General features: G+C 43.0%; 1 protein-coding gene across 1 annotated transcript; it reads right to left on the bottom strand.

Annotated features, from left to right (window-relative positions):
• Positions 1-6,440: 6,440 nt before the first annotated feature.
• CTSC (cathepsin C) lies at positions 6,441-25,218 on the bottom strand. The gene is made up of 7 exons (XM_030476788.1): positions 24,827-25,218; positions 23,226-23,371; positions 15,875-16,041; positions 15,310-15,465; positions 13,275-13,390; positions 8,972-9,103; positions 6,441-8,228 (listed from the first exon to the last, which is right to left on the bottom strand). The coding sequence occupies exons 1-7, from the start codon at positions 24,990-24,992 to the stop codon at positions 7,726-7,728; spliced, it is 1,386 nt and encodes a 461-aa protein (XP_030332648.1). The 5' UTR covers positions 24,993-25,218; the 3' UTR covers positions 6,441-7,725.
• Positions 25,219-25,460: the final 242 nt, after the last annotated feature.

Here is a 25,460-nt window from a genome sequence, read left to right as displayed (position 1 = left end):
CACAGTTGTGTCTCAGATTTGATAAGCAAAGTGTAGGAGCACCCACTGCAGTTGTAGATTGAACCATCACACTAGTTGCAGGGTTGCTACTATGGAGCTACCATAAAAGCCTGGTCCAAACTGACGGTGCTGCAGGTTTAACCGCCTTCAAGTACTGTGAATTATCTGTGTGATGAGGATCAAACAGTTACAGTGCTATAGATAAGTACGTCTAAATCCAGCTAGGAAGTTTCTGATACTCAGTGATCTGTATTATGCCTTCCCATGAGGGTCCACATGCAATCCTCACAGCAGGAGCTTAGAGACTAATTTACCCTGTCCCCCACAGAGAAAACCTTCTTTAAAAACAGGGCTGAAACACACCAGTGAAACTCTTCTCTGATTCATGTAGATTTAAGTCTGATTCCTGGAGACTATCAGTCTCTAATAGTATTCACTCAGCAGCACCAACTTCACGTGCAGGAACATTTTCAAGAGTAGATCCCAAATCGATATGCATTCGCTTAAATAAATTCGCTCGAAACTGCAAATTTAAACTATGGAACACCACAGGAAATATACTCCCTTTACCTGATAAAAGTATCGGGAGTATAGTTTGTAAGTTGTATTCACTATAATTTAAAATATCACAGAACTACTGAGATAGGAAGGTATTTCCTCCTAGAGATCTCCCCTTGCTTGTTCTCCAGGGAAGGAGTAACTCAAGTGTTTTTCCAGAAGGAACCTCTTGATGCCAAAAGAGCAGCCAAAAGGCCACTTTTCTTCCTGTTTCCCAGAGACAAGACTTCAAAAAGGGAATGAGACACAATAAAAGTGTTTATAGAGATAGTGCTGGGCTTGAGCTCCTTCCACCTTTTATTGCTCATTATCTAGCCTGCTCTTGGCACAGTGCTTCAGGGCTCGAGAAGAAAGGCTTAATGCTGCTCAGGCTCTGGATGGTGGCCAGGTCTGGTCCTGGAAGCCTTATCTCAACAGGCAAGACAAGTGAACATTAAAGATAAGGAGGATAAGTAACAGTGTGTGGATCTCAGTCCATCTGGTGAAGGGTTTCCAGATTGGGATGTTTGGCCATGTTCTGAACTGTAAAGAAAAGGGGAAAAAAGAGTCTTTTCTGTTTGTGTATATATTCATACACACAATACATTCTTTTACATATATAAAAAGAATTTCAGGATATATTGCTAAGCAGCTGCAGCTTTTTGTAGCTTTTTATGAACACATTACAAAATAAGAAAGAAATCACTAATCCAGAAATGCAGAATGGGTTAGCTTTTCACATTTTTGACTGCTTTTATCCTGGTTTTAACACTGGTTTCAAACAAATAAACAAAAAAACCCCAAAACCCTGTCCTGGTTTGTCCATTCTGGAAGTTATTTTAGCAATGAGACAGCTGCCCTTTCCACAGGGAACCAGGCTCACATCCCGATTCTTTATCTGATCCATAACACAAGTAAGAGGGCCATCACCCGCCATGGCAGAGCCATCATTTCTTTTCTTTGTGGAAGTGGGATTGCAGGGGAGGGTGTAAATGAATTCGACGATAAACATGAGCTTTGCCATACATGATTGTTCACAGGTTCAAACCACCACAGAAATGAATGCTGAGGATGGGAACTGTACTTGGAGACCTGCAGTTGAACCCTTAAGCCAGAGATTTTGCAGTAATTAACATTGCTTCTCCTTAGCAGCAGCATAGCAAAACTCAAGACCCATAGGAGGGGAAACATACAGCAACACTCTCACACCCACCTTCTTACAAGTGCCATGTTGTATGTTCAAATAGCCTGTTTACCTATACCCACAAATATCACAGTGCTTTTGCCAGGTTTCTTTGCAGCAACAGGGAGGAAGAGGGATGCAGCTACCCATTATCTCCTCATCCTCAGAATAGCCTTCAGGTGCTGGTTTTGGATGAGTCGGTCTTGTACTGTTTCGGGTCCAAAAGTGGTCATGATCTTTTGCCTCTCCATTCTGTTCTGCTTCTGTGAAGCATTGGGATTTGCTTATTAAACTATCTAGTCGTCTTAACCTGGAAGCTGCTGAAAAGGATTTGTCCTTTGGATTGCTCCTTCTTTTAGGATATCCCTTGCTTTATGTTACCTCTTGTTATCTGCTCCAGGTGTCCTGATGGACTACATGCAGATGTGCTGGGAACTTGATATGCTGCATTGCCTCAGCGCCTGCCTTTCCTTCAGCTCATCTCTTCACATCCCTCCTGGTTCTTCCATACCCAGATGGTTCCATTAATTTTCTGTTTGGAGCAGTTTTAATGTTGCTATTACAAACCTCTACCATCCTACTGGCTATGATAGAGCTAACATCAAGTTCTGTTTTGCCAGCCTCTCTAATTAAAAAAGAAAAAACATCACCCTCTCAATGTTACAGCTGAAAAATCAGCCCCTGGCAACCAGGAAGATGCAATCACCGCATTTCTACTTCTTTCCTCAGGGCAGCACACACAGAAAATAGATACATTCTGTGAAAAGAAGTATTGCACTACTTCTATCATCCTACTGCTGAGTTTTATGTATTTGACTTGGCCTTTTAGTTGATTTCTTGTAATTGATTCCCCCCCCCCCCCCCCCCCCAACTGGATGCAGTTTCCTGCAATTATCCTGCTGAAATTTAAACCTGTGCATATAATCCCAAGGTTAATAGAGGGCTTCCGAAAAGGAGGGAAAATTGTAACTGAGCGACAAAATTCACAGAAGCTGCATTAATTTATGAGATTTAGAAGGAAATCTTTGTGCAAAGCAACAGTACACTACAAACTGCAGACTCCATCACCCAATCTGTAAATGCTGAGCTTTTGGAGTATTCCTATTTATAACTAAACAACACCTACATGGTGAGGTGAGAGGGTCCCAAAATAGCATCAGGATTTTAAGTGGGCTCAAGAGATTTAAGAGAACTGTGACGCAGAAGTGGGGCTGGGAGCAAGAAATGGTGCAGTACCAAGAGCAAAGCAGCAAGCCGAAAGTCAGGAGACTGTTGACTTGGGCATCCCAGTTTTCAGGTGAAGTAATGGCCTCTCAGAGCTCACAGCATGTCTGCCTTTAGGAAGATTTATTTTCTAAGATACTTGGTTTCCTTCAGTCATCAGTGCTAACGGGAAGAAAACTCTTAGGGAATCCCATGTACAGTCCAGACCAAAAATCCTATTTATTCTGGTTAATGCTAAACAGAACAATAAAAAAGGGTATAATTTTATATTCTATTATGTCACAAGTGTTGCTCCGAGGGCTGGAGCACCTCTCCTTCGAAGACAGACTGAGAGAGCTGAGCTAGTTCAGCCTGGAGAAGAGAAGGCTCCGGGGAGACCTTAGAGCAGCTCCCAGTGCCTAAAGGGGCTACAGAAAACCTGGAGAGGGGCTTTCTACATGGGCCTGTAGGGACAGGACAAGCGGAACGGCTTTAAACAAAAAGAGGGGAGATAGATTGAGATTAGACATAAAGAAGTTCCTCCCTGTGAGGGTGCTGAGGCGCTGGCACAGGGTGCCCAGAGAAGCTGTGGCTGCCCCATCCCTGGCAGTGTTCAAGGCCAGGTTGGACGGGAGCAACCTGCTCTAGTAGATGCCCCTGCCCATGGCAGGGGGCTGGAACTAGATGAACTTTACAGTCCCCTCCAACCCAAACCAGTCTGGGATTCTATGATGCTCTTCTGTAGCCTGAAACTGCTGAAAAAATGCTTCCTCTCAGTCCATCTTTTTTTCTTCTAATTAATTAAATAAATATGTAGAAATTGTCCCATTTTAATAGAGAAAAAATGTTTTTCAAAATCATCTGACATCCTTGCAAGTGTTCCATTAACAATACCTATAACTGTGTTTTAATTACACCTTGAAAACCACATAGCTGAGAAATATAGCTAAATATTTTTGGAGGTTGTAGGAAGCTTTCAAACAGAACCTTTCAAAGGAGACCAATAGTCTTCACTGTACAAACTAGTTCTAAGCCTCCAGCAATGGAGAGGAAGGAAGTGGATGAAGTGTAGGTCATTTAAAGAAAAAATAAAAGACAGCTTTCAAAATATAATACTGTCCCAGGCTTGCTATTTTAATAAACTCCATTAGTACACATTGTGGTTTTCACTCTCTTCCCAAGACCCCTGGACCAATACAACTCTACAATTACTCAGTCCCAATATCAGCAGTTTGAACAAACCTGGGCAAAAGAGTCTGCTGTTGCTTTATTTGCAGTTTATGGTGCAAAGACTGAGAGCTTTGGAAGTTAAAGGTCACCTTGTGTTTCGAGTTCTCAGATCACAGAGCAAGGAGTCATGATGATCTGGCCACATCCCCTTCATAAACCAGTTGCAGGATTCCCTGAGCAATTCTTTAGCCAGGGGAAGTGATCGAAGTGGAAAATCACCCAATTCCAGTGATGGAAACTCCACCACAGCCCTTGATAGGTTTTAAGGATTTATTACCCTCGCTGTTAAACAGCTACAGCTTATTTGTCCTCTGTATGTATTAAATTTCAAAACACCAAACTTAATATCTCTGTTTGCTGGGCTGATGCTCAGCTCTGTTTTCCCTGTAAGTATTTATCAAGCACGACATTGTCTATTAACCTTCCTTAATCAGTTAAATAGATTGGGCCCCTGCTTGTTCACTGCAAGGCGTATTTGTCAAACCTGTAATTATTTTCCTGAGCAATAGCTTGTTTCCCATTTCAAGCTACTCCAGATAACACATCATTTATAGCTAGAAACCATATAAACAAACTCTAGCCTCTTAAAAAAAAGGTGAAGTTGCAGAGACTTCTGCCAAGCTTAGCCCTGTTCCTCAACTTCTGAGGAGCTGAATACTAGTGGGTGAAGCTGCATTACAGCCCGCACCATCGCAAAATGCAGCAGCACCTCCTCACTTCTACAGTTTACCAACTTTTGAGTTCCTTTTGTCCTGCAGGAAGGAAACGATCTGGCTGATCTTCAGCCTGTCGCTCCCAAATGTACTTTCTCTACTTGGCCCACAATCCCAAATAAAAGTTGAGGATTCAAGCATGTCCTGTTGGCCACGTACTAGCTCCATCGGGATGACTGACATTTCTCTGTGCAACTCTGAAATACACAAAACAGGGACATTCGTGTACTGCAGACAGGCAAACAAGTACTTGAGATGATAGTTGCTGAGGGCAATGATGGTGACAGTCCGCTCCAAGAACTCTTCCATTAGCACCCGTGCAGCTGCCACACACAAGCAGCGAGATAGACAGACATGGGAATCTCTACGAAAATAAGTGTCTTATCCAAAACACATGTACCTAACATGATACGAGGCATGGCAAAGAGCAAGTATTTTTATATTCGTAGTGCCATAAGTGTCAGCAGCAGTTTGATAATGAGCTGATTTCCTAACGGCTGAAGGATAGTAAAAATATCAAGAAACACCAAGATTTATATCCTTATGCTCAAGTGCTATAGATGTTAAAGAAATCCAAGAACCAAGTACATCCATACAAAGCTGTAACTTCATCAAAATACCTGCTTATTAAGAACTGACACTTACAGATGTATGGGTTATTCAAAATGCACTCTATCTGTGTAGTGAAACCACAGGAAGGACAAGCCTGCAGACCACCTACACAACGAAGACCATCTTTTGCACCTCATGAGAGTTTATACTGGTGTCAGCATGGTGGCTTATGTACAGAAAAGCTGCTACCAAAGTTAGGTCAAGCTGTGTAGCTGTAATGTCAGCACAGCAGGAAGCCTGCTGCTGGTATTGCACTGCAGCCAGCAGCCTTGTCTTCCAAAATGAAAGCACAGATGACAATTTTTTCCGTCCTTGATTGCTGCAAGTAATTTTCAGCTTTAGTTTTATTACTATAATTCAAATCAATGCCTGGAAAAGGGTAGTGGGTGGCCTGCTGAGCGCTGTTTATGAGCACATGAACTATCACACCATTATTATGCCCAGTAACACAGCACACAAAAACCATGCACATGCTGCCAGAGGAAAGCAGTATTGCCTCTCCCATCTCAATACGTTTTCCCCAGGGAAAAGAGTTATAGGAGAAGGGGAAGAAAGGAAGTGCAAGAGAAAAGCTGTGGGCTTGGTTTTGTATTTTAGGCAGAGGTAGGTAGAAGAATTGTGTGTCTTCATGATGTTCTACAGCTGCTACCAAGGGGTTAAGGGCTCTTTTGCAGTAACACCAAATAATCCAAGTGGGAAGGAACAAGTGCCCTACTTCCCCCCCAAATTCCCTCAGCTAAAACAATCCAATGCACAATATAAGCTATCCCAGAAGTCTTCGTTCAAATTCTGCCAAAACACAAGTTCTAAATTTCCAAACATGGCTTGGTATTTTTTGGCAGGGGGTTTAAAATACAGAAAGCTAAAACCATGAAGCTATCCTTCACCTGCCACCCAATTTGAGCCAACTGGAGTCAAGTGGCTCTTGTGAAATTCTGCCATTGAAGTAAAAGGGAGTTTTCCCTCCTGCATTAAATAGGATATTTTGATTACAGACAACAGTTCCATTGTGCTGTGTTTTATAAATTTCTCTACACACCAAAAAAACCAAACACTCCCCCCCCCCCCCAGTCAAAACCCAAACCGTAAGATTCTATTTTGTACATAAAAATACTACTTTGGTCACATATTATTTTATCAGATTATCAAATAAGCCACTTACCCATGTATCTGGGACTCTCCTCTTTACTCACTATTTACTCATATGAAGAACAGCAAACACCAGCCCTGCATTAACTGAGTACCATGTTGCAGCTGACTTTCATCTAGCAAGAAATGCTTTATCCAAGTGTTGCAAACCCACCCTCTATATTTCTACCTTGTATATTTGAAAAAAAACAGGGCAACAGATTAAGAGAGCACTGAAACAGGATTAGTGAGGAATTAGCCAATTTACTCAATGAGCTGTCCCACCTCCACAGCAACGACTACCAGACTCCTGGACAACTTGCTTGATAGTGTCTGCTATGATAATCCTGGTCTCCTCTGGATGATTCCTTGTTCCTCTCCCCTTTCATCCTCCTTCCCCACTACTTTAGGTCCTGCTAAGGTAAAAAGTTCTTGACAGGAAGTTCAAAACTGAAGACAAGTGACTGAAAGAACCAACTGCTTCCACAAGTACAAGCTCCTCTAGGAGTGGGGTAATTTTTTTATTGAACTCTGAGATGATCAATTGCAAAGCACAGCAATAAAATCCAGAACTGGAACATTTAGTAACAGCCTGAAATGTAGAATTGATTTTCATTGTCATAAGGGTTTGACATGCAGTTTTTGCAGGGCACTTAAAGCTTTCAAATCTCCTTTTAATCAGAGTAATTGCCCTTTCCCTCCCCAATACACGTATGTTCTAAATTGCAGTGATTTCCTGATTTCTGAGAAGTAAGGCACTACAGTGTCCTTTCAGAGTAGTTAGAGATTATCATAGCAGATGCTTCCCTCTGAGATCCAAAGTTCAAGATTGACTAAGGAAGAAAATACAACTGGTGACTGAAGATGTATATCCAATGATGATATCACCACTGTTATCAAAACAGCCACTGCATTCTAGGTGATCTACTGTCAGACTTGAGAGGAAGCCTCCAGCGCACAGAGCAGAGCTAACAGTGTTCATCCTCTCACCTAGGGACACTGTCTGCTCTATTCTTGAAAACGTCATTAAAGCTCCCCTGTTCAAGCTAGGGGACAGATCCCTATCAATCAGTATATTCTTATGGCTGGGGACAAGGCACTGCATGAAGACCTCTGCATTTATAATTTTGCAATAGGAGTTGCAGCCACTGCAATGCTTTCAATTGCACATTCGTCAGTGCCACGGCGGATTCTGAAGTAACCATCTTCTCCCCATGAGGTGCCCCAGCTATTCTTTACAATCCAGAACTTCTCACCACTTTCTGGCTCTGTACCATAGCCCACCAGCAAGACAGCATGATTGGTCAATTCAAAAGGATTGAAGTGATCCTGAAGCCCAGTGTGATGGTAGATCCCCTCTTTATAAAGCATGAAATCATTATAAACCTCAAAGGCAACAGCCATTGGCCCACGCAGAACAAGCTCAAGCTTCATCAGGGCTTCATTGCATCCTCCATAGAAACCACCAACATAGTGGTACTCAGACGTGTAATAGTGGTAACAGCTGTGCTTGAAAGTGCATGGAGTATCTTGTGCTGTGTAAGGGAAGCAGTCCTCTTCCACCACACCGAAGTCTTGGACATACTTTCCAGCAATGAGGTATGGGAAGCCACCATCGCAACCTAAACAAAAACGCATCTGCTTAGCCCCTTGGAGAGTTATTTGAGGTGGGAGACTCTCCTACTGAAATCTTTTGGAATGCTTTTAGAAACAGTATTGAACACAAACGGCAGTTTTCATTCCAGTAATATTCCCATTATAGCTAGCTATCTGAAACACACAAGATAAAATTCACACCAGTGAGAGCTATACTGGAAAAACTGATGTATGGACCACCTTCTCCAACTGCTCCTAGCATTCCTCATCAGGAAGAGCAGTTAGATGCAGTAAAAAGACCTGTCCTAACACAGAGACTGTCCTTTAGAAAGCTTTAGTCATTGCTTTTGTTGATCTCCCCCACCCCATATGCTCCTCCTCCCTGCAAATATGGTTTGGGAGAATATTTAGTTACACTTTCCCAGGTATGCATTGCAATTTAGCTATATTTTTAGCCCTACTCCTTAGATATTTCCCATCTCCCAGACAGATCTACCTAAAATCCAGTAACATTCTCAGCATGAGGCCACCTACTCCTTGTTCAATCCCATCCCTACAAGTAAAGGTGGGCTGACAACTCTGGAATATTTTCTGCATATATTTTTCTTTAATATTGTAAAATCTTTTTAAATATTTATCTTTCTGAAAAAAATCCCACCAAAATCTAAACCATGGGTGATGGGGAAGGCAGAGAAGTTTTTAATATACAGTTTCCTTCTGCAGCATTCTCACTACTGAAAGTTGTCTTTGCAAGCACCAGCGTACTTACCCTGAGAATACTGGCTGCAAGACACAACCTGCTGTGGACTAAAGATTGGGGTTTGAGTGTTGTTTGTAAGGATACGTATTCTTGCTTCCAGCATGCCCATGGAGGAAAATGCATAACAGCTACCACAGGAGCCTGATGAGAAGAGAAAAAAGAACCATGAAGAGCAGTCAGCAACATAAACAAGGCAAGTCACTTGCATTCAGTTACAACTATTGCTAGAGTTCCCTGGAAAGTGTCAAACCCCACCAGACAGTGATTAGAAGTTGAACACTGATAGAAAAATAAAAAACAAAACCCAAAACGTTAAATATACATTTAGTATTTAGCTTTTAAGCATGCAATTCAAAAAACTTTTTGAGAACTTCTGAGGGAACACTGAGCTTGAGAATCATTGAAGGGTTTGGGTTAGAAACGGCCTTAAAGTTCATCCAGTTCCAACCCCCTGCCACAGCAGGGACACCTTCCAGTAGAGCAGGTTGCTCCAAGCCCCTGTGTCCAACCCGGCCTTGAACACTGCCAGGGATGGGGCAGCCACAGCTTCTCTGGGCACCCTGTGCCAGCACCTCAGCACCCTCACAGGGAAGAGCTTCTGCCTAAGAGCTCATCTCAATCTCCCCTCAGGCAGGTTAAAGCCATTCCCCTTGTCCTGCCCCTACAGGCCCTTGTAAAAAGTCCCTCTCCAGGTTTCTTGTAGCCCCTTTAGGCAGTGGAAGCTGCTCTAAGGACTCCCCGGAGCCTTCTCTTCTCCAGGCTGAACAAGCCCAGCTCCCTCAGCCTGTCTCCATAGGAGAGATGCTGCAGCCCTCGCGGCATCTCTGTGGCCTCCTCTGGACTCGCTCCAACAGCTCCGTGGGCTTTTTGTGTTGTTGCCCCCAGAACTGGACGCAGGACTGCCAGTGGGGTCTTACAACAGCACAGTAGAGGGGGAGAATCCCCTCCCTTGACATGCTGGTCACACTGCTGGTGATGCAGCCCAGGACATGGATGGTTTCTGGGCTGCAGGTGCACACTGCTCGGTCGTGGGGAGCTTCTTGTCAACCAACACCCCCAAGCCCTTCTCCTCAAGGCTGCTCTCAAATCCAGTCTCTGCCCAGCCTGTAGTTGTGCTTGGGATTGCCCCGACCCAGGTACAGGCTCTTGCGCTTGGCCTTGTTGAACTTCATGAGGTTGGCACTGGCCCACGTTCTAGGCATGTCAAGGTCCCTCTGGATGGCAGTAACAGACAACAAATTGCTCTACAATGTTGTTGTAGAGCAACACACTACCGGTGTTTTCCAGTAGTATCATTTAAGAGCTATGCTATTCCTTCAGAATGAACCAACAGGGACCACACCAGCAGGGCTGAGAAGGCTCATAAACTACTGCCTTAAACTATAAGCCTTTATGGAGCATATATGTTAAGGGGTAATGATCTACTTTAAGTGAATGCTGACAATATCCTTCTGGATTATTTCTACCTAACAGTGCATTTATTGCTGCAATTTCCAGTTGAAAAAATATTCCACCTGTATAGCTACCCCTAAAATAATCAACTTCTGAAAGTCAAGTGGTACAAACAGCAAGCTTGATACAGTGGATTCATCCCACCTCCCCTTACTTCCCAAGGACATGTACACTGGCTTTGCAGAAGTTTCCCTTCTGTTTCCCGGCAGAGTTAAGTCTCTCTACTTTTGCATTTAGTACTGGTCTAGTTTTAGGCCTCTTCACTTCCTAGAAGCTTCCTATAACACATTATAAACCTTTGATAGTGGAATGACAAGCATGACAGGGAACGACAATTACTTGGATGAGATCCTATTTTATCTACTGATTGCCACCAAGGTGCCAGATTTCCTTTTGTTTCCTGACAGTAGGAAAGGCAAATATTGCAGAGCTATGAAAATGAGGGAGGCTTGAGGAACAAAACAAAATACTTTCTCCTGAACCGTGTAGGTGTATAAAAGCAGAGCTATTACAAAAGCAAGACTTCATGAAATTGCACCTTCGCTCAGTTAGACATATCTTTGAAGACAAGGGGCAAAATCAGCCTGAACATGAATGCTCTTTGCCCAGCAGGGCAATCCAAAGCAGTGAAAGGTGCCTCCCACTCATTGTACAGTCACAGCATCCAAGAAGGGCCATGCTGCAGAACACTTTGTTGCATTTTGTGTGCAAAAATGTAAAAAATAGAGTTAACAGAACCACTTCAGTCTGAAGTCTGTTGGGGTGGTTGCTACGTTTCTTTCCTGCTATCAAAGCCCTATTTGTGAGGCCCATAGCATAACAACCACACTGTGTCAGCAATGCCAGCACAGCTGCAGTAGTTGCTTTTCTGAGACCTCCCACAAATTGTCTTCCAGAGACAATTAAAGCTTAAGCCCCATCAGATTCCACTTACTGTGTCGCAAAGGGCTGTTACATTATGAGCAGTAAGAAGGAAACACAGCACATCTAGTGAACTATCAGCTGACAAGGCTTTTCACTTACTTTGATTTGCAGAAAAAGCTTGCAGAAAAGCCAGCAAGAAATTGGAACTGCACTCTGAGGCTAACAAAATCTGTACGTTCCCTTCTTCTCCCGCCTGTAAAGTTGATAACAAGCAACAACGAGGCTATCTTCAAAGATGACATCTCTTGGCTCGAAGATGCAGTTACTGCTCTATAAAAAAACTTGAGAACTCAATCCTTTACTTTCTTGACTACAGGAAATGCTACCAGGGATGCTAACATGCTAGCAGTAAATATTACAGTCCAACACAACTGCAGTTGCCTGAAGCCCACCATGTCTCAGAGGATGCACATTTCCCTTTTAATTCTTGTCCACTTCAGATGCTGTATTTGTTTCTTCTCAGGCAAAGAGCACTGACTCTGTGATACCTGGGAAGTCATGATCCTGTTATTCAAACAATTCTCTCTGCATGTGCCAGACAACTTGTATCTTACTGCTTGCAGCCTTTTCCCCCACGTTTTCTTCTAATTAGTCATCTAATAATCTTAATGATATACAACTAAGACTTTCTAATACTATCATTTTAATGAAGCATTGATATCCAGTGCCTCAGAAAAATCACAAAGCTACCATAAGCAAGACTTAATTTGTATGTGAGCAGTATTTGGCACAAGGTCATCTGGAGGGCTTTTTTCCCCCGAAAGCCAAAATTCTAATTTAATGGAACAGAATGTATATTTCACAGAGATTTAACATACTCAGCATGGATTCTCAGATTACAGGAAGAGTGTAGGCAGCTTTATTATTGGAAGCAACAGACTAGTTCTCATTTAGAGAAACTTTCAAGCAACACAATAGAGAGAAAAGGCAAGTTTGGAACCGAGTGTTCAACTGTTTGGAAGGTAAAAGTGCCTTGGGATATTCAGAGTTTACACTAGGAGAAAGTACAGAACTTGCACATACATAGGTCTGTATCATTTCCTGTTACCATCTTTCAGTGATGCCGTGTGTCAGCTTTAGAGTTAGAACTCAAAGGCCTTCCTAGGCTGCTTCTGCTACCAGTATTTGGCAGAACCACCAAGCTATAAGTGGGAGACCTGTGATTTAAGTCATCCCCTCCCCACCATGCTAATGTCTTGATCTCTTCCCCTCAAAGTTGGAATGAGATAGCTGCCAGTAAATGCAAGTTTATTTGGTAGTGGTAGAGCAGGATAGAGCACACCGAGTCCACTCCTGGACTCCAGTATGTAACCATCTAATTCAGGTATCCCACACCAGAGTGCTGTAAAAGCAATCCCTATAAACATACACCAGAATGGTATCCTTTTAAGTCTACTTTGAGTTAAATACTTGCCTATCACAGGAACAAATGTTTTTACAAATATTCTATATTTATCAGTGTCTACACTTTTCATAGTGCATGTACAAGTAGCCATTCAATTCTTGAAGTTATCAGGTTGATAAGATTGAGAGGCAGTATAAACAATTTCATGGGCTTATTCATGAAAACTGCATGATAATTTGCCATCAGCAGGAATTAGGGAAAGAATTAAATGTACATCAGTTCTGTCAGTGTGCAGAAAACCATGACTGAGACTGCTTGGACAAAAACTAGACAGCTGTCTTTATGCAGGGCACTGTGGTAATTGGCTTTCACTCCAGCAAGAGACACTGCTGAGTGGGTACGCCAGTACCACCACCAATTTTGGCACAGTGTTGTCAGCTAGGATTCCACCCATTTCCACAGGTTATTTGTAGTTAAAGGTGCAATCTGTCAACTGCAAGACACTAGACAAACCTTGCTTGTTAACAGGAAATTACAAAGTACAGCAAGGGAGCTCTACAGCATTTCAGAGTCTTGATATTACTTTTTTACCTTGATTCCGAACAGGGCTGACATAATTAACACCATTCACATTTCTCCAGTCCCAGGATTCTGGCAAGCTTGAAGCTTTTTTGAGTAACTCGGGTGTTAGAGGTGCAGGCTTCGGTCTAAAGAGAAGAAAATGCTTCTGAGTAACATATCACACTCTGGTCAAGGAACCAACCGCATAACGCTCAGTTGTCATCTTCTGGCTGCTACTAGTTGTACTTCACACTTAGTGCAGTGCAGTTTGAAATAGACTTCATCTAAGAAGAGTGGGTGTCAATCTCAAGAGATTAGTTTCAGCAGGATGCAAGACCTACTCAAAACTCTCCCTGAGGGAACTATATCATGAAGCATCCACAAGCCACTGAGGTCAAATGCTTCTGAACCAATCTGAAGTGCTGAGGTGACTCTCAGCAACTGTATCAACACAGCTCTGCAACAGCTATTTTACACCTCTGCCATCACGAGTTATCTGACTGCAGAAGGTACTATGCCTTGGCAGCATGCACTGACAGCAACCACAGACTGTTTAACTGCAGACACAGACACAGCTTACATCAACACTTCAATAACTGCAGTCCCACTTACCCTGGAGACTTCCCTGGAGCAAGTTTTTACTGTGACTATTGAAGTATTAATGTTACTTGTCCTTATCTGCTACTTGCAGCCAAATGATGCTTATATATTGGATGCCAGAGAGGGACTATCCATCAGGGACTGCAGTGACAGGACAAGGGGTAATGGGTTCACTTAAACAGGGGAGATTCAGGTTAGATACAAGGAAGAAATTCTTTACTGTGAGAGTGGTGAGGCACTGGAACAGGCTTGACCAAGGAGGTTGCAAATGGGCAGTAAAAAAAAAATCCCTTGCAGTATTCAGGGCCAGGTTGCACACAGTCTCGAGCAACCTGGTCTCGTGGAAGGTATCCCTGCCCACAGGAGGGGGGTTGGAACTAGGTGATTTTAAGGTTCTTTCCAACCCAAACCATTTTATGATTCTATGATATATCTGTAAACCAAGAGCTTCCTGCACTCAGCTTTCACATAACCTGATGCTTGTCCCATAAATCATGCCATTCACAAACACCACGCACTGCAGTCCATTCTGAAAGCATGAGAGGACCAACAAAATACTGTCATGGCACTGCATGGTGCAACAGAGCTTCTGAACAGATTACTGTATTTAAGACCATCTATAAAGTTAATCCTGTCTGTAGGATGAAGACATGATAATCCGCATAATACTCCCATGCAAATCAGAAGTTTTACTGTATACTAGGATCTTCCTCTACAAACATATAATTGCCACAGCTTGGACAAAGTAGCATTCCTACCCGCAGCAGTATTATGAGTGGAAGAAGCAAAAATACAAAGAAGGTAAAACAGCTGTAAAGAAGGGATCTTCAGATCAAAGAATTCCATTTCTCAAATTAATGTACAGGATCATGCATCTATCCCCATCACCACTCTCTCCCATGTGATCTGTAAGACCCTGAAGGCACTCTTAGGGGTACTTCACGCTTCTTCATGAGACAGTCTACTTCTGTTAGAAGACCCTGGGAGCAGACATAGCAAATGATCAAAGTAACCAGGGAACACCTTCAGAAAATCTTGATTAATCATGTTTAATAGCAGAATGCTGTTCACTGCTCTTTAATTGCAGTTATTAACTAGCAGAATCAGGAAGACAGTCAAGCAGAAACTCCTGACTATGGCAAGCAGCTGATAGGTAGACAGGAGAGCAAGATGACGACTTGAGACTGTCTTCACTTCTTCCCTGCACATATGAATTCAGCAGTTGATTACTGGGCAAGATTAAATGGTAGATGACCCTATTTGTCTCAACTGTTTGAGAAACAGGTGCTCAGAATAATCATTCAAATGAAGATGTGTTAGCACTCCATGAAAATGAGCTGGAAAGTCTTGAAACTTGATTAAACAGCTGAACTACAAGCCAAAACACAGCTAAGAAAAGCCAGGACAAATATAAGCAGATTCTCTGTAGCAGTAGGGTTTATGGCAAAAAAAAAGGCCTTAGTACCTTGGAGCTCTGGAATAGACACCCCCAGCTCTTCTAGTTAGGTCTTCTAGGGAAAAGTGCTCATACTCCTTGTATCTTGTTGCTCTCCAGGACTTTTGGTGAGCATTGATAGCATTTACGAAGTCAAAGTTGTGCACATAAGGTCTGCCTGAAAGTCTGTGAACAAAACCAAACAAACAGAACAGTAAGAAAAGGATTGGTATTGAAAAGTAATTGTGTTCTCTAAACTGCATATGGAAAACTCTTCAAATCTGGAAGAGTATTCTGGTAGGTACCGATAAAACATGCAATTATTTGATCAAGAAAATGTCAGACAGACTAACTAGAATGATACAATCATCTTTAGACATGCCAGATTTGTAATTAGGCTTTGCCACAGACTCAAGGTGAAACTGTGTGATGTGATGGGTACACCCTTCTCTATTTTTGTTCATTCGGGTTTATTCCAAACATTATCACTGGCATTAACTTTGCCCTCAGCAACAGAATTGGTCCATACAGTTTAGGTGAAATCTGAAGCAGTTACCAAGCATTTTACTCCAAAGGTCGCCTATCTCTTGCTTACCTTCCCCTGGGTTTCTGGAGAGGTAGTTCGTTTATGTGAACATTTGAGGGAGATGAAGAAATCTTCTGTCCGGTGAAACAAGCCCAATTGTGGCCAAGTACATCATGTACCCACCCTGGTAGAGTCTCATTGCAGTAGCTGGTTACATTCTGTCCTTCTTTTTTGTACTGTAATGAGAAGAGGTTATGCCTGTGTTGAGTAGATGCATTTGCTGGAATAGCAGTAGTCCCCACCCACCCAGCTACTTCTAGCTTTTGTTTCAGAGCAAGTGGCCACACATACTGTAGAGCTTGAGCAGATGAAAGAAACTGATCTTTATCAAAGTGCTACAGGAAGACAAACAGGTTCTGACTTGCACTTTTAGCAACAAACATCCATTACTATCAGTATTAACTAACAGGTGCTAATTGTTTTGCCTAGAACTGAACTCAAACGTAGAAGACAGATTTGGGACTTACCTTCATGGAAAAAAGACAATGAAGTATCTGCTAGATAGCAATTTATAACAAGAACTTGCCTTTTTTTTTTTCCCTTCAAGAAATCCCTCTCCTTTTTCTGAAGATTAAATTTACTGCCTGTTTGGTTTTCTTTTTTCTTGAAAATACAGGTAGATAACCTGAGCAGTATTCACAGCATTTGTGCAACTTTCAGAAAAGTGAATTTAGCAAGTTTCTCACACTGTTTTTTCAGTTCAAACATATCAGCAAAACTAGGAAGGAGGTGAGGGGACAGTCAATAGCAATGCTTCAAGATAAACGAGAGACAAAGAGATAGTCTGTGTAGAAGCATAAAATTAATCAGCCTACCTTTTTGTAGGCTGGCAGACTGTAAACTGCTATTGAACTGGCTTTATAAAGGGGACATGGAGACTTTAAGACCATAGCTCACCAATGACATCTGGATAAAGGGAATTTAAACCGCAAAAGCCATTTTCCACTAGGAAATGAAAATATACCCGTAAGGTCCCAATTTGCTTCCCCCTCGTCCCCCCTAACTTTTAACTGAGAGCCACTGATATGCAGAATTGGCCGAGAAACCTTTATAAAAACTCAATACTTACCGTAGAATCATATCATAGAAAGGTTAGGGTTGGAAGGGGCCTTAAGATCATCTAGTTCCAACACCCCTGCCATGGGCACATGCTTAATTTCTACAAGGTAGTTAATTCCCCAGTGGGTTAGAGGAACTAAAATGAGATAGCAAAGTCATCAGTGCCACAGTAATGACGCTCTCCACTTACTACCACAAAGTAAACTGTCAGATCAGTATTTCATTGGTAAAACCACCCACACTATTTGTACTGCTGCCAGAGAAGGGCTCTGACTAATTAGATCTAGCAAATCCAACAGTATCAGTTTTAGAGGACCTAGCATGAGTCTGCCTGCCCAACAGTCATACAGGGGTGTGACATGGTTGGATGAACAACTGCTGACTCAGGTGAATGCAAATTACAATGCCAGACTCAATCTAAGATGCTGACACTGTACCCAGCACATCTGCAGAACCCATTACAGAAAAGCATCCTTCATGGAGGACAACACTGTGTGACACACACAGGTGTGACCACCAGCAACTGATGGACAACTGCTGCAGGCATTTCCTCTGCAGACTTAAGAAGATGGGTTAAATTTTTAAGTTAATAAAAGACCACTGCAGCCATGCCACATGTGATAATTTCACCAGCCAGTGCTCACAACTGTAGGAGTTAACTCCATCCAGTGATCTGACCAATCTGGAACAACTCCTGTAGAAAGGCACCCAAACTATATTCACAGTTCAAATTCTGAGGTTTGAAAACATTAAGCTTTAATTCTATTTCAAACACATATTCTTGAAGTCCGACAACACACATGACTTTGCCTAATGCGAGAATTTAGCCAAGCAATAACAGCATTAACCTTAAAAGGTTTCATGTACCTAAATTTCAGGGCTTGCTTTTAGATACCTGAACCTAAGGAAGCTTTTTAGTCAAGTTTTTCCTGTGTTGGTCATCATGACATAATTGAATTGCATGTTCAACTCTAATCCTGGTAAAAAATATAATTGTTTAATGCACTCTTTAAAATTTTACATAACCCTAAAAGGAAAGCAAGAAAGTGTGAAGACCTTACTGGACACAACATTTTAACAGGGATTCAGCAGTGCTACACACACAGGCTGCCATCCCATTCTCTTTTACATCTATTGTTCTCAATTTAAGCAATGTTCAGGCAATAAGCCAACTCGAGTTCCAGGAGGCAGGACGACCCTATACATTTAGCCTGGCGGAAAGACTTACAGCTCATCTGTCATAAAATTTACAAGTATGCCTGTGATTTTAATACAGGAAGCACATTCTTAATTAGAACAGGATTGCAGACTTGCAGATGCCCTATTGTACAAAACCACAGAAGATGGTATTACCAGAACAAACAACTGCATCTTGCTACCCGACATAAAATGCAGACAAGTATCAACTAGATACACTTTCTTTCCTCTAGGGAACATTCTGCAATTCAGAGATTTATGCTTTCCGATCTACACTTTAGGGATGCAGCTAAATCCACAGATCTACACTGCCAGTTTAGTAAGCCCAACTAACATGCTGGTTATTTCAGAACAGTCCTTGTTTCTAACCGAATTTGGGGAGTTGGGGAAGAGAGAGAAGACGTGACAGAAATGTTACGTAGTCACTCTAGAAAAGATTAGTAACTTGGGTAGTGGGATATTCTATAATCTCTTTCTTTTTGCTGAAGTAATGCTGATGTTTTAATATGAAGATATGCCAGACTTCTTGTTTTTACTATAGGACTTCTCAAAAGTCAGGAATTTTACCACCTAGCTTAATGGACAAACATTGAGAATCTTACAAAACTGTCTCCCTTTGAAGTGGTAGTTTTAACATTAAATAAATATCAGAAAGATATCGAATAATTGAAATAAGTTAGCCCAAACTTTCCTTTCAGCCTGGCTCTAGGTTTTTATATTATGCTGTTCCTGTTTCTTTTGCATCCCTTGGGGGGAACCCCTCCCCCTGGTCTTTAAAGCTTGATATCTTGCATAGCCCTAGAGAATCCTTCCATCATCCAGCAGAAGCATACACTCAAGCTTCTGCCAAGAGTCAGTATATTAACTTCCATATCAAGTTCAGTATAGGGATGTTTCAGCACACATTAAATAAAAACAAGAGCATTCCCATAAAACAAACAAAGTTATTTTGTGCTGCAAACAAACACCAGGCAGAGAACTACAACTCGTGTGAGCAGAATGCAAGAATGCAGTAGAATGTCACACTTAACTTGCAAGCCTCGAGGGACAAGTCTAAGTACAACAGTTAAGAAATAAGACACTGTTACAGCATCTTTACTTAAGCTATTAAAGCAAACTGAGGAAAAAATACATTGATAAGCTCACCCAATCCACTCCTTTGGTGAGGAAAGTCATTTCCCCACAGTCCCCAGATGAAAGAACAAATAACTTGCAAAAGCAGTGAGGCCCTGAAAGAAATTTTAGTGGGTGTCTGTTTAGCCACAGGAACAAAGGGCTATTAAAAACCCACCAAAATATGCATCACCATTGCTGTGCCTATAGCCAACACAGCACTGCAGCTCTGATGAAGCCACTATTTAGACAAGCCCACAACATTCTTGTTAGTAATTAACAGATTCATTCTTTAACATTAAGCAAAAATACACTGGAGGTTCAATTCGCATCAGTTGCACTTCTATGCTTGGAACACATGAAGTACTGTACTGGCTTAAATACTGCTGTTCAGTTTGCCTAGCAACTCCATCTTCTCTATTGAATGGCAGAATATGAGAAAAGAGTTAAAGCATCATCATAGGTAAATCAGGATGCTTTACCTGCCCTGTCACCTTTAAAATTTAAGAGTAGCCTTTAAGCAATTCATACATTCCTGACAAGCCCAAACCCACAGCCATGGAAGGAGATGTGCAAGGCTTTCTGTGTTACAGCTGCACCACCGCCGTAAACTGCTCCATGAACCAAAATGTTATTCCACAATCAAGCAGTAACTCTAGAACAGTGTTAACACTGTAAGGTTATTTCAGAGTGAAACTAAGCCATTTTACCAAGTAGTAAAACAATAGCAAATTACTCCCTATTAAACATACCAGTTCTGTACCTTCTTGCCGTAAAGCAAGAGACTGCCAGCAAAGATAATTCTTCCTTCCCATGAATTCCAAAAGAACTTTGTCTAATGATTTTCCACATTCTCAACAGCAATCAAGGGTAAGAAAGAGTCTAAGATTGCTTTTATGCTTTCCTCTTGCTGCATTTCTAGGGAGGAAGGCCATTGCCAATTAGCACTCTATTCTACCCCAAGGGCTTCTTGATTATGACCAACTCTAAGCAAATGAAGTCTGATGTGTTTATTTTGCTTTCAGGTACAAATGGTAGGAACATTTTAAACAATAGGCAATCACTCTCCAAAAACCTCTGAAGCATGCATTGATCTGAATATACTACTTGTCCCCTACAAAGTTTACGTAGAAGATGATGGGATAGGTTCTAAAAGAGCATTAACTGCATTTGGTAGAAGAAAATGCATTTTTAGATTATACCAGGACTAGATCTTTTTATTTCTATTTCATATGTAATGCAATATTTACTGGATTGAAAGTAAACAGATATACATCTAAATATGTCACAAGGTCAAGTAGTTCATTAGGAACTACTTTTTTGCCCCAGGTCCCCACTGGCAATTGTGAAATAACAGTTTTGCTGACTATCGGTATTGCAAGTTCTTGCCTAACAAAGTCAACTGGTCAACTCGCTGTCTACAGCAGAAAATGCATTTATTAAGTGCTGTGGTATTTCCTCATGTTTCTTGGACATTATACTTGCCTCTTGGTATTTTGTTGCTTCCTTTACAGCAGCAAAATTATAGAGAGGGTAAATGAAATGGGCTCTAATCCTCTCTATAATATTCAAGGAAAGAAGGCTTTAATTTAAGCATGTCTTGCTAACGGATTCCCTACTACTGACCAATGAGCCCAACAAGTTTGCTATTTCTCAATACCAAAAGCAACTGCAAAACTATTCATTGATTTGCCTACAAAAACTAAGACACAGTCATGACCATGAAATGCAATTAACTGTGAACTGCTGCTGCTCAGATGGATATTCAATTTATTGTTTTGAGTAGCAAGTTGGATCAGATGATATCTAGAAGTTTCTTCCAGCCCAAACTATATGAAAACTGTATAGAATATTGTTTAAGAGTACTCTTACAAATCAGTGCATTTACATTTTCATAAGCACAGAGTAATATACCAGATCAGCACTTCTTAGTCACTTGACTTAGTGTTCATCTTCCAGGGATGTATTTCACATGGTATAGATAGCAGCAGCAGAGCCTTCAGTGACTCTCAACTGTCTTAAAGTTGGTGCCCTACAGACCCATTTACATTCCAGAGCAGGCCACTTACTGTTTCTATGATTAAATTCCTCACATTTAAGACTTAGTTTGATAATCAACACTTATCTCGAGTGCTTACCATAACAACTCTGCATTTCAGTGCAAAATACCAACCTAAGGATTCCCGGTCCGCTAGTTCAGCTACATTCTCCTCAGATGAGTCCACAAAGGCCAGCAATGACTGCTGAACTCCACCTGCCAGAGATGACACCTCAAGCCTGAGCTCATGGATAATACTACAACATACAGTGCCCCACTGTCCTCAGGGAGGCAGCAATTCTGCTTTTGAGGCAGGCCATCCCACCGTAGGGAAGATCTCAGAGATGTCCCTGCCTGGGAAACTTCAAAGTAATTCTGCTGAGTCAAGTATTCTTCAGTGCTATAGCTTTTGCTGTATCACCTGCCAAACCTATGAAGTGCACACAACAGCAATTTAGCATCACTACCTTATACATATGAGAGAATGTCAATCACATATTTCTCCATCACATTTTGCTCTTGCTCAAGTATAAGACACAGGGTCTTACACAGAAGTTGTAAATCTAACAGTTAAGCATGATGAAGCCCTGATTTCCTGGAGATGGCTGAATACCTGCCTGCCAGTGGTAAGTAGTGAATGAATTCCTTATTTTGCTTTGCCTGCACGTGCAGCTTGCTTACCTGTTAAAGTACTTTTATCTCAACCCTCAAGTTTTCATACTTCTACATTCCCCCATCTCACTGCGGAGGGAACGAGTGAGTTGCTGCATGGTGCTTAGCTGCCTACTGGGATTAACCCAGAACAAACAGCATGTAAACAATTCCACCATTAGTCTTGTAAAACAACCTACACAGTCCTTTAACTTAACTGAGTTCAAATCAGCATGGACTAAGTTGCAATTAAACTGGAGCCTCATACATCATTTTTATTCAGTAAGGATTACAGTTCTGGAAGAGTGGATCACTCACTTTCGTTAACATCTGAAAACACTGACTTGAAAATAGCTGCTGTGAAATAAACCATTTACAATGGCTCCCAGGAAGACAATTTAAAGCAAAAGTCATTTCTTTACCCTCCTTATTACTAGCCAAGGTTCACAGATTCTATGCTTGGACAAGGCCTGGTGATTAATAGCAGCTTATGTCAGCCAGACACAAAGATAGTATGTCCTGAAACAACATGTTCCACTGCTCCTGCCTAGACTGCACTCACCAACTGAGCAGACTTGCTGCACAAAATGTCAGTCTCTCAGGCAGCAAAGTCATCCTGCAGAGATTGCTTCAAGCCACCCATCACAGCAGCACCAGAGCACTCCTCACCAAGTGGGTTTTCTCCTGTCTACCCCCTGCCTACCAGCACTGTTTTCAGCTGGATGTGAAGTCATTAACAGGGACTGGAGATAACAGCATTACTCCAAAAGAACAATTATAGGCAGCAGAAACGTTCCTCAGATACTAAATTAGTATTTTGGAATTAAAATCTAAAGATGCTAGAAATCTTCCAGCACGGAGAGCAGATGACTTTTCTAAAGTTTCATGCATTTGACAACACCTTTCAGAAAAGAGAAAAGCAACAATGTTTGCTATTTCACTTGGGTCTCCAGTGCCAGGAAGAAAACATATAAGAAAAATCAGGTCCAGACTACCAGGATAGTTAGTTTCATGAAGGCCTTCAATTGCTTTAAGCATGCCCAGAAGGGAAAGCATCAGCATCTGTAACAGAGTTTTCAGACAATACCTACTGCGGAATATAAATACCTCTCCCCTCCCTCTGCTCCATACACAGCCGCTGATAAAATAAAGTCCTTTATTTGGTAATCTAGACAAACCTTACAGTCAAAGATAACCAAGCATCCCAACCGCCCCACAGTGGCACTGAGGGACTAAGAAGAAGCCTAACTACAGGCCCTTTTAGCAACAGTCAGTGGCACAGAACACTAAAAGTTAACTCACCTTAAAAAATGCAAACCATTTGTAGTCATTTAGCACCATTTCAAAGCCTTGATTGTAAATCAGAGTGAAGAAACCATAGTTGCCTAGACTATCCTGAGCCACATCTAACTTCTGAAAATTCACAAGCACCTTTCTTTCCACAGGCCCTGCAGGAAATACAAACATTATTGCATGATTACTGAATGGAAGGGATAAAAATTAAAAATTAGTACATTGCAACATTTTATTTCAAAAGCGATGCTAAAATAAAATACAGTTGTTGTACCGTCTTCTGCAAAAAACGCACCAAGCAAACACACTTGAGGGACTACACTTACCTGCCAGCGGGTATACATACTCATTATTGCCACTGCTAGACAGTATTTGCACATTTAATTATCAGCACTGAACAGCTGTTACTGGGAAACATCAGCTTATTTAAACGTAACTTGCTATACAGCTACACAGGACTCGGATTCTGTGTCATTCACACATTGTGTTTCCCCCTAAAACATCTGGAATGAAGTATGAGCCACACCATGCGCCTTCACACCAGTGCTCAGGCTCCCTCCACCACCCACCTGACCTCCACTGCTGCCACTGAACCTGCCTCATCTGATCAAAGGGCAGATGATTCAGAAAAATCTTAGAATCAACCAGGTTGGAAAAGACAACTTTAAGATCATCAAGTCCAACCTTTACCCCAGCACTGCCAAGGTCACCACTAACCCATGTCACTGAGGGCCTCATCTACACTGTTTCTGAACACATCCAGGAATGGTGACTCCATCACTGCCCTGGGCAGCCTGTTCCAATGCCTGACCACCCTCTCTGTGAAGAAACTGTTCCTAATATCCAGTTTAAACCTCCCCTGGAGCAGCTTAAGGCCGTTACTGCTTGTCCAATCGCTTGTTACATGGGAGAAGAGACTGACTCCACCTCACTACAACCTCCTTTCGGGTAGCTGTAGAGAGCAATAAGGTCCCACCTGAGTCTTCTCTTCTCCAGACTAACCCCCCCCCCAGTTCCCTCAGCCATTCCTTATAAGACTTGTTCTCCAAAATAAAAAGTATCTATTAATTTTTAAGTAACACAGACATACAGTGATTAAGTAGTAACTCCCAACCACTATCATCCCCTCTCGTAACTTCCCACTCTCTACTTCCTCAAGAGAAGCAGTATTTCTATTTCCATGCTTCCCATAGCCAGCCCTGGCCAGGTGTCACCCTCAACAACCACACTCTGCCCCTGGGACAGCCGCTTCCAGGAAGGGCTGAGGGTGTCTGTGGGCTGTGAGGGAGGAAGAAGTGAACCGGTGGCGCTCATGAAGAGGCTCAGCTGAGTCCAAATCAAAACAAACCCCCAAAACTTGAACAGTAACAGCGCTGCCCGCTGTGGTCACCCAGAGCCGGGGACCCCTCCATGGAAGCCAGCACCACCGCGGGGCCGCTACGGCCGAGACAGGAAACTGCTTCCCCACCGCCCGTTTCGGTTCCAAGGCCGCTCCCTCCCTGGCCCACAGGGACACACACACACACCCGCCACCCCCCAAGGCCGGGCCTACCCCGGGACCCCACGGGCCATGCGGAAGGGGAACGGGGCAAGGGCCGCCGCGGTCTCACCCGCCTGGGAGCAGTTGCCGTGGCGGCCGCCGCCCCGCCAGACGCGCAGCTCCCAGGCGCCCAGCAGGTCGGCGAAGGAGCAGTTGGCCGGCGTGTCGGCCCGCAGAGCCGCGGGCAGCACCGCCAGCAGCACCAGCACCGCGGCCCGCAGCGCCCGCCCCGCCATGGCGCTGCTCTCGCCGCCGAAATGGGCCCAGCCGCCGCGGTCCCCCCGCCAAGAGCGGTGCTGCCGTCCCGGGGCGGGCCCGGGCCCAGGGGCGGGGAGGCGGCGGGGCGGGGCCGGGCCAGGCCTCCACGCTGCCACCGCAGGGGGTCTGGGCTGGGCTGAGGGTCGGGGGACGTGGGGGAAGGCGTGGGGGTGTTCATATATGCGTGTGTCCCAGCTCCGGCAGTGGAAGGTGGTGTCATGGCCCCCCTGAGGGCCATGACAAGGAGATGGGCCCTCACCCAGCTCTCAAGGATATCACAGAATCACGGAATGGCTTGTGCTGGAAGGGACCTTAAAGCTCATCCAGTTCCAACCCCCTGCCAGGGACAGGGACACCTTCCACTAGAGCAGGTTGCTCCAAGCCCCTGTGTCCAACCTGGCCTTGAACACTGCCAGGGATGGGGCAGCCACAGCTTCTCTGGGCAC

This window comes from Strigops habroptila, chromosome 2 (assembly GCF_004027225.2).
Source record: "Strigops habroptila isolate Jane chromosome 2, bStrHab1.2.pri, whole genome shotgun sequence".
NCBI classification, from domain to species: domain Eukaryota; kingdom Metazoa; phylum Chordata; class Aves; order Psittaciformes; family Psittacidae; genus Strigops; species Strigops habroptila.
The sequence above is the reverse complement of the archived record's forward strand: the minus strand, read 5'-3'. Positions and strand labels throughout refer to the sequence as shown.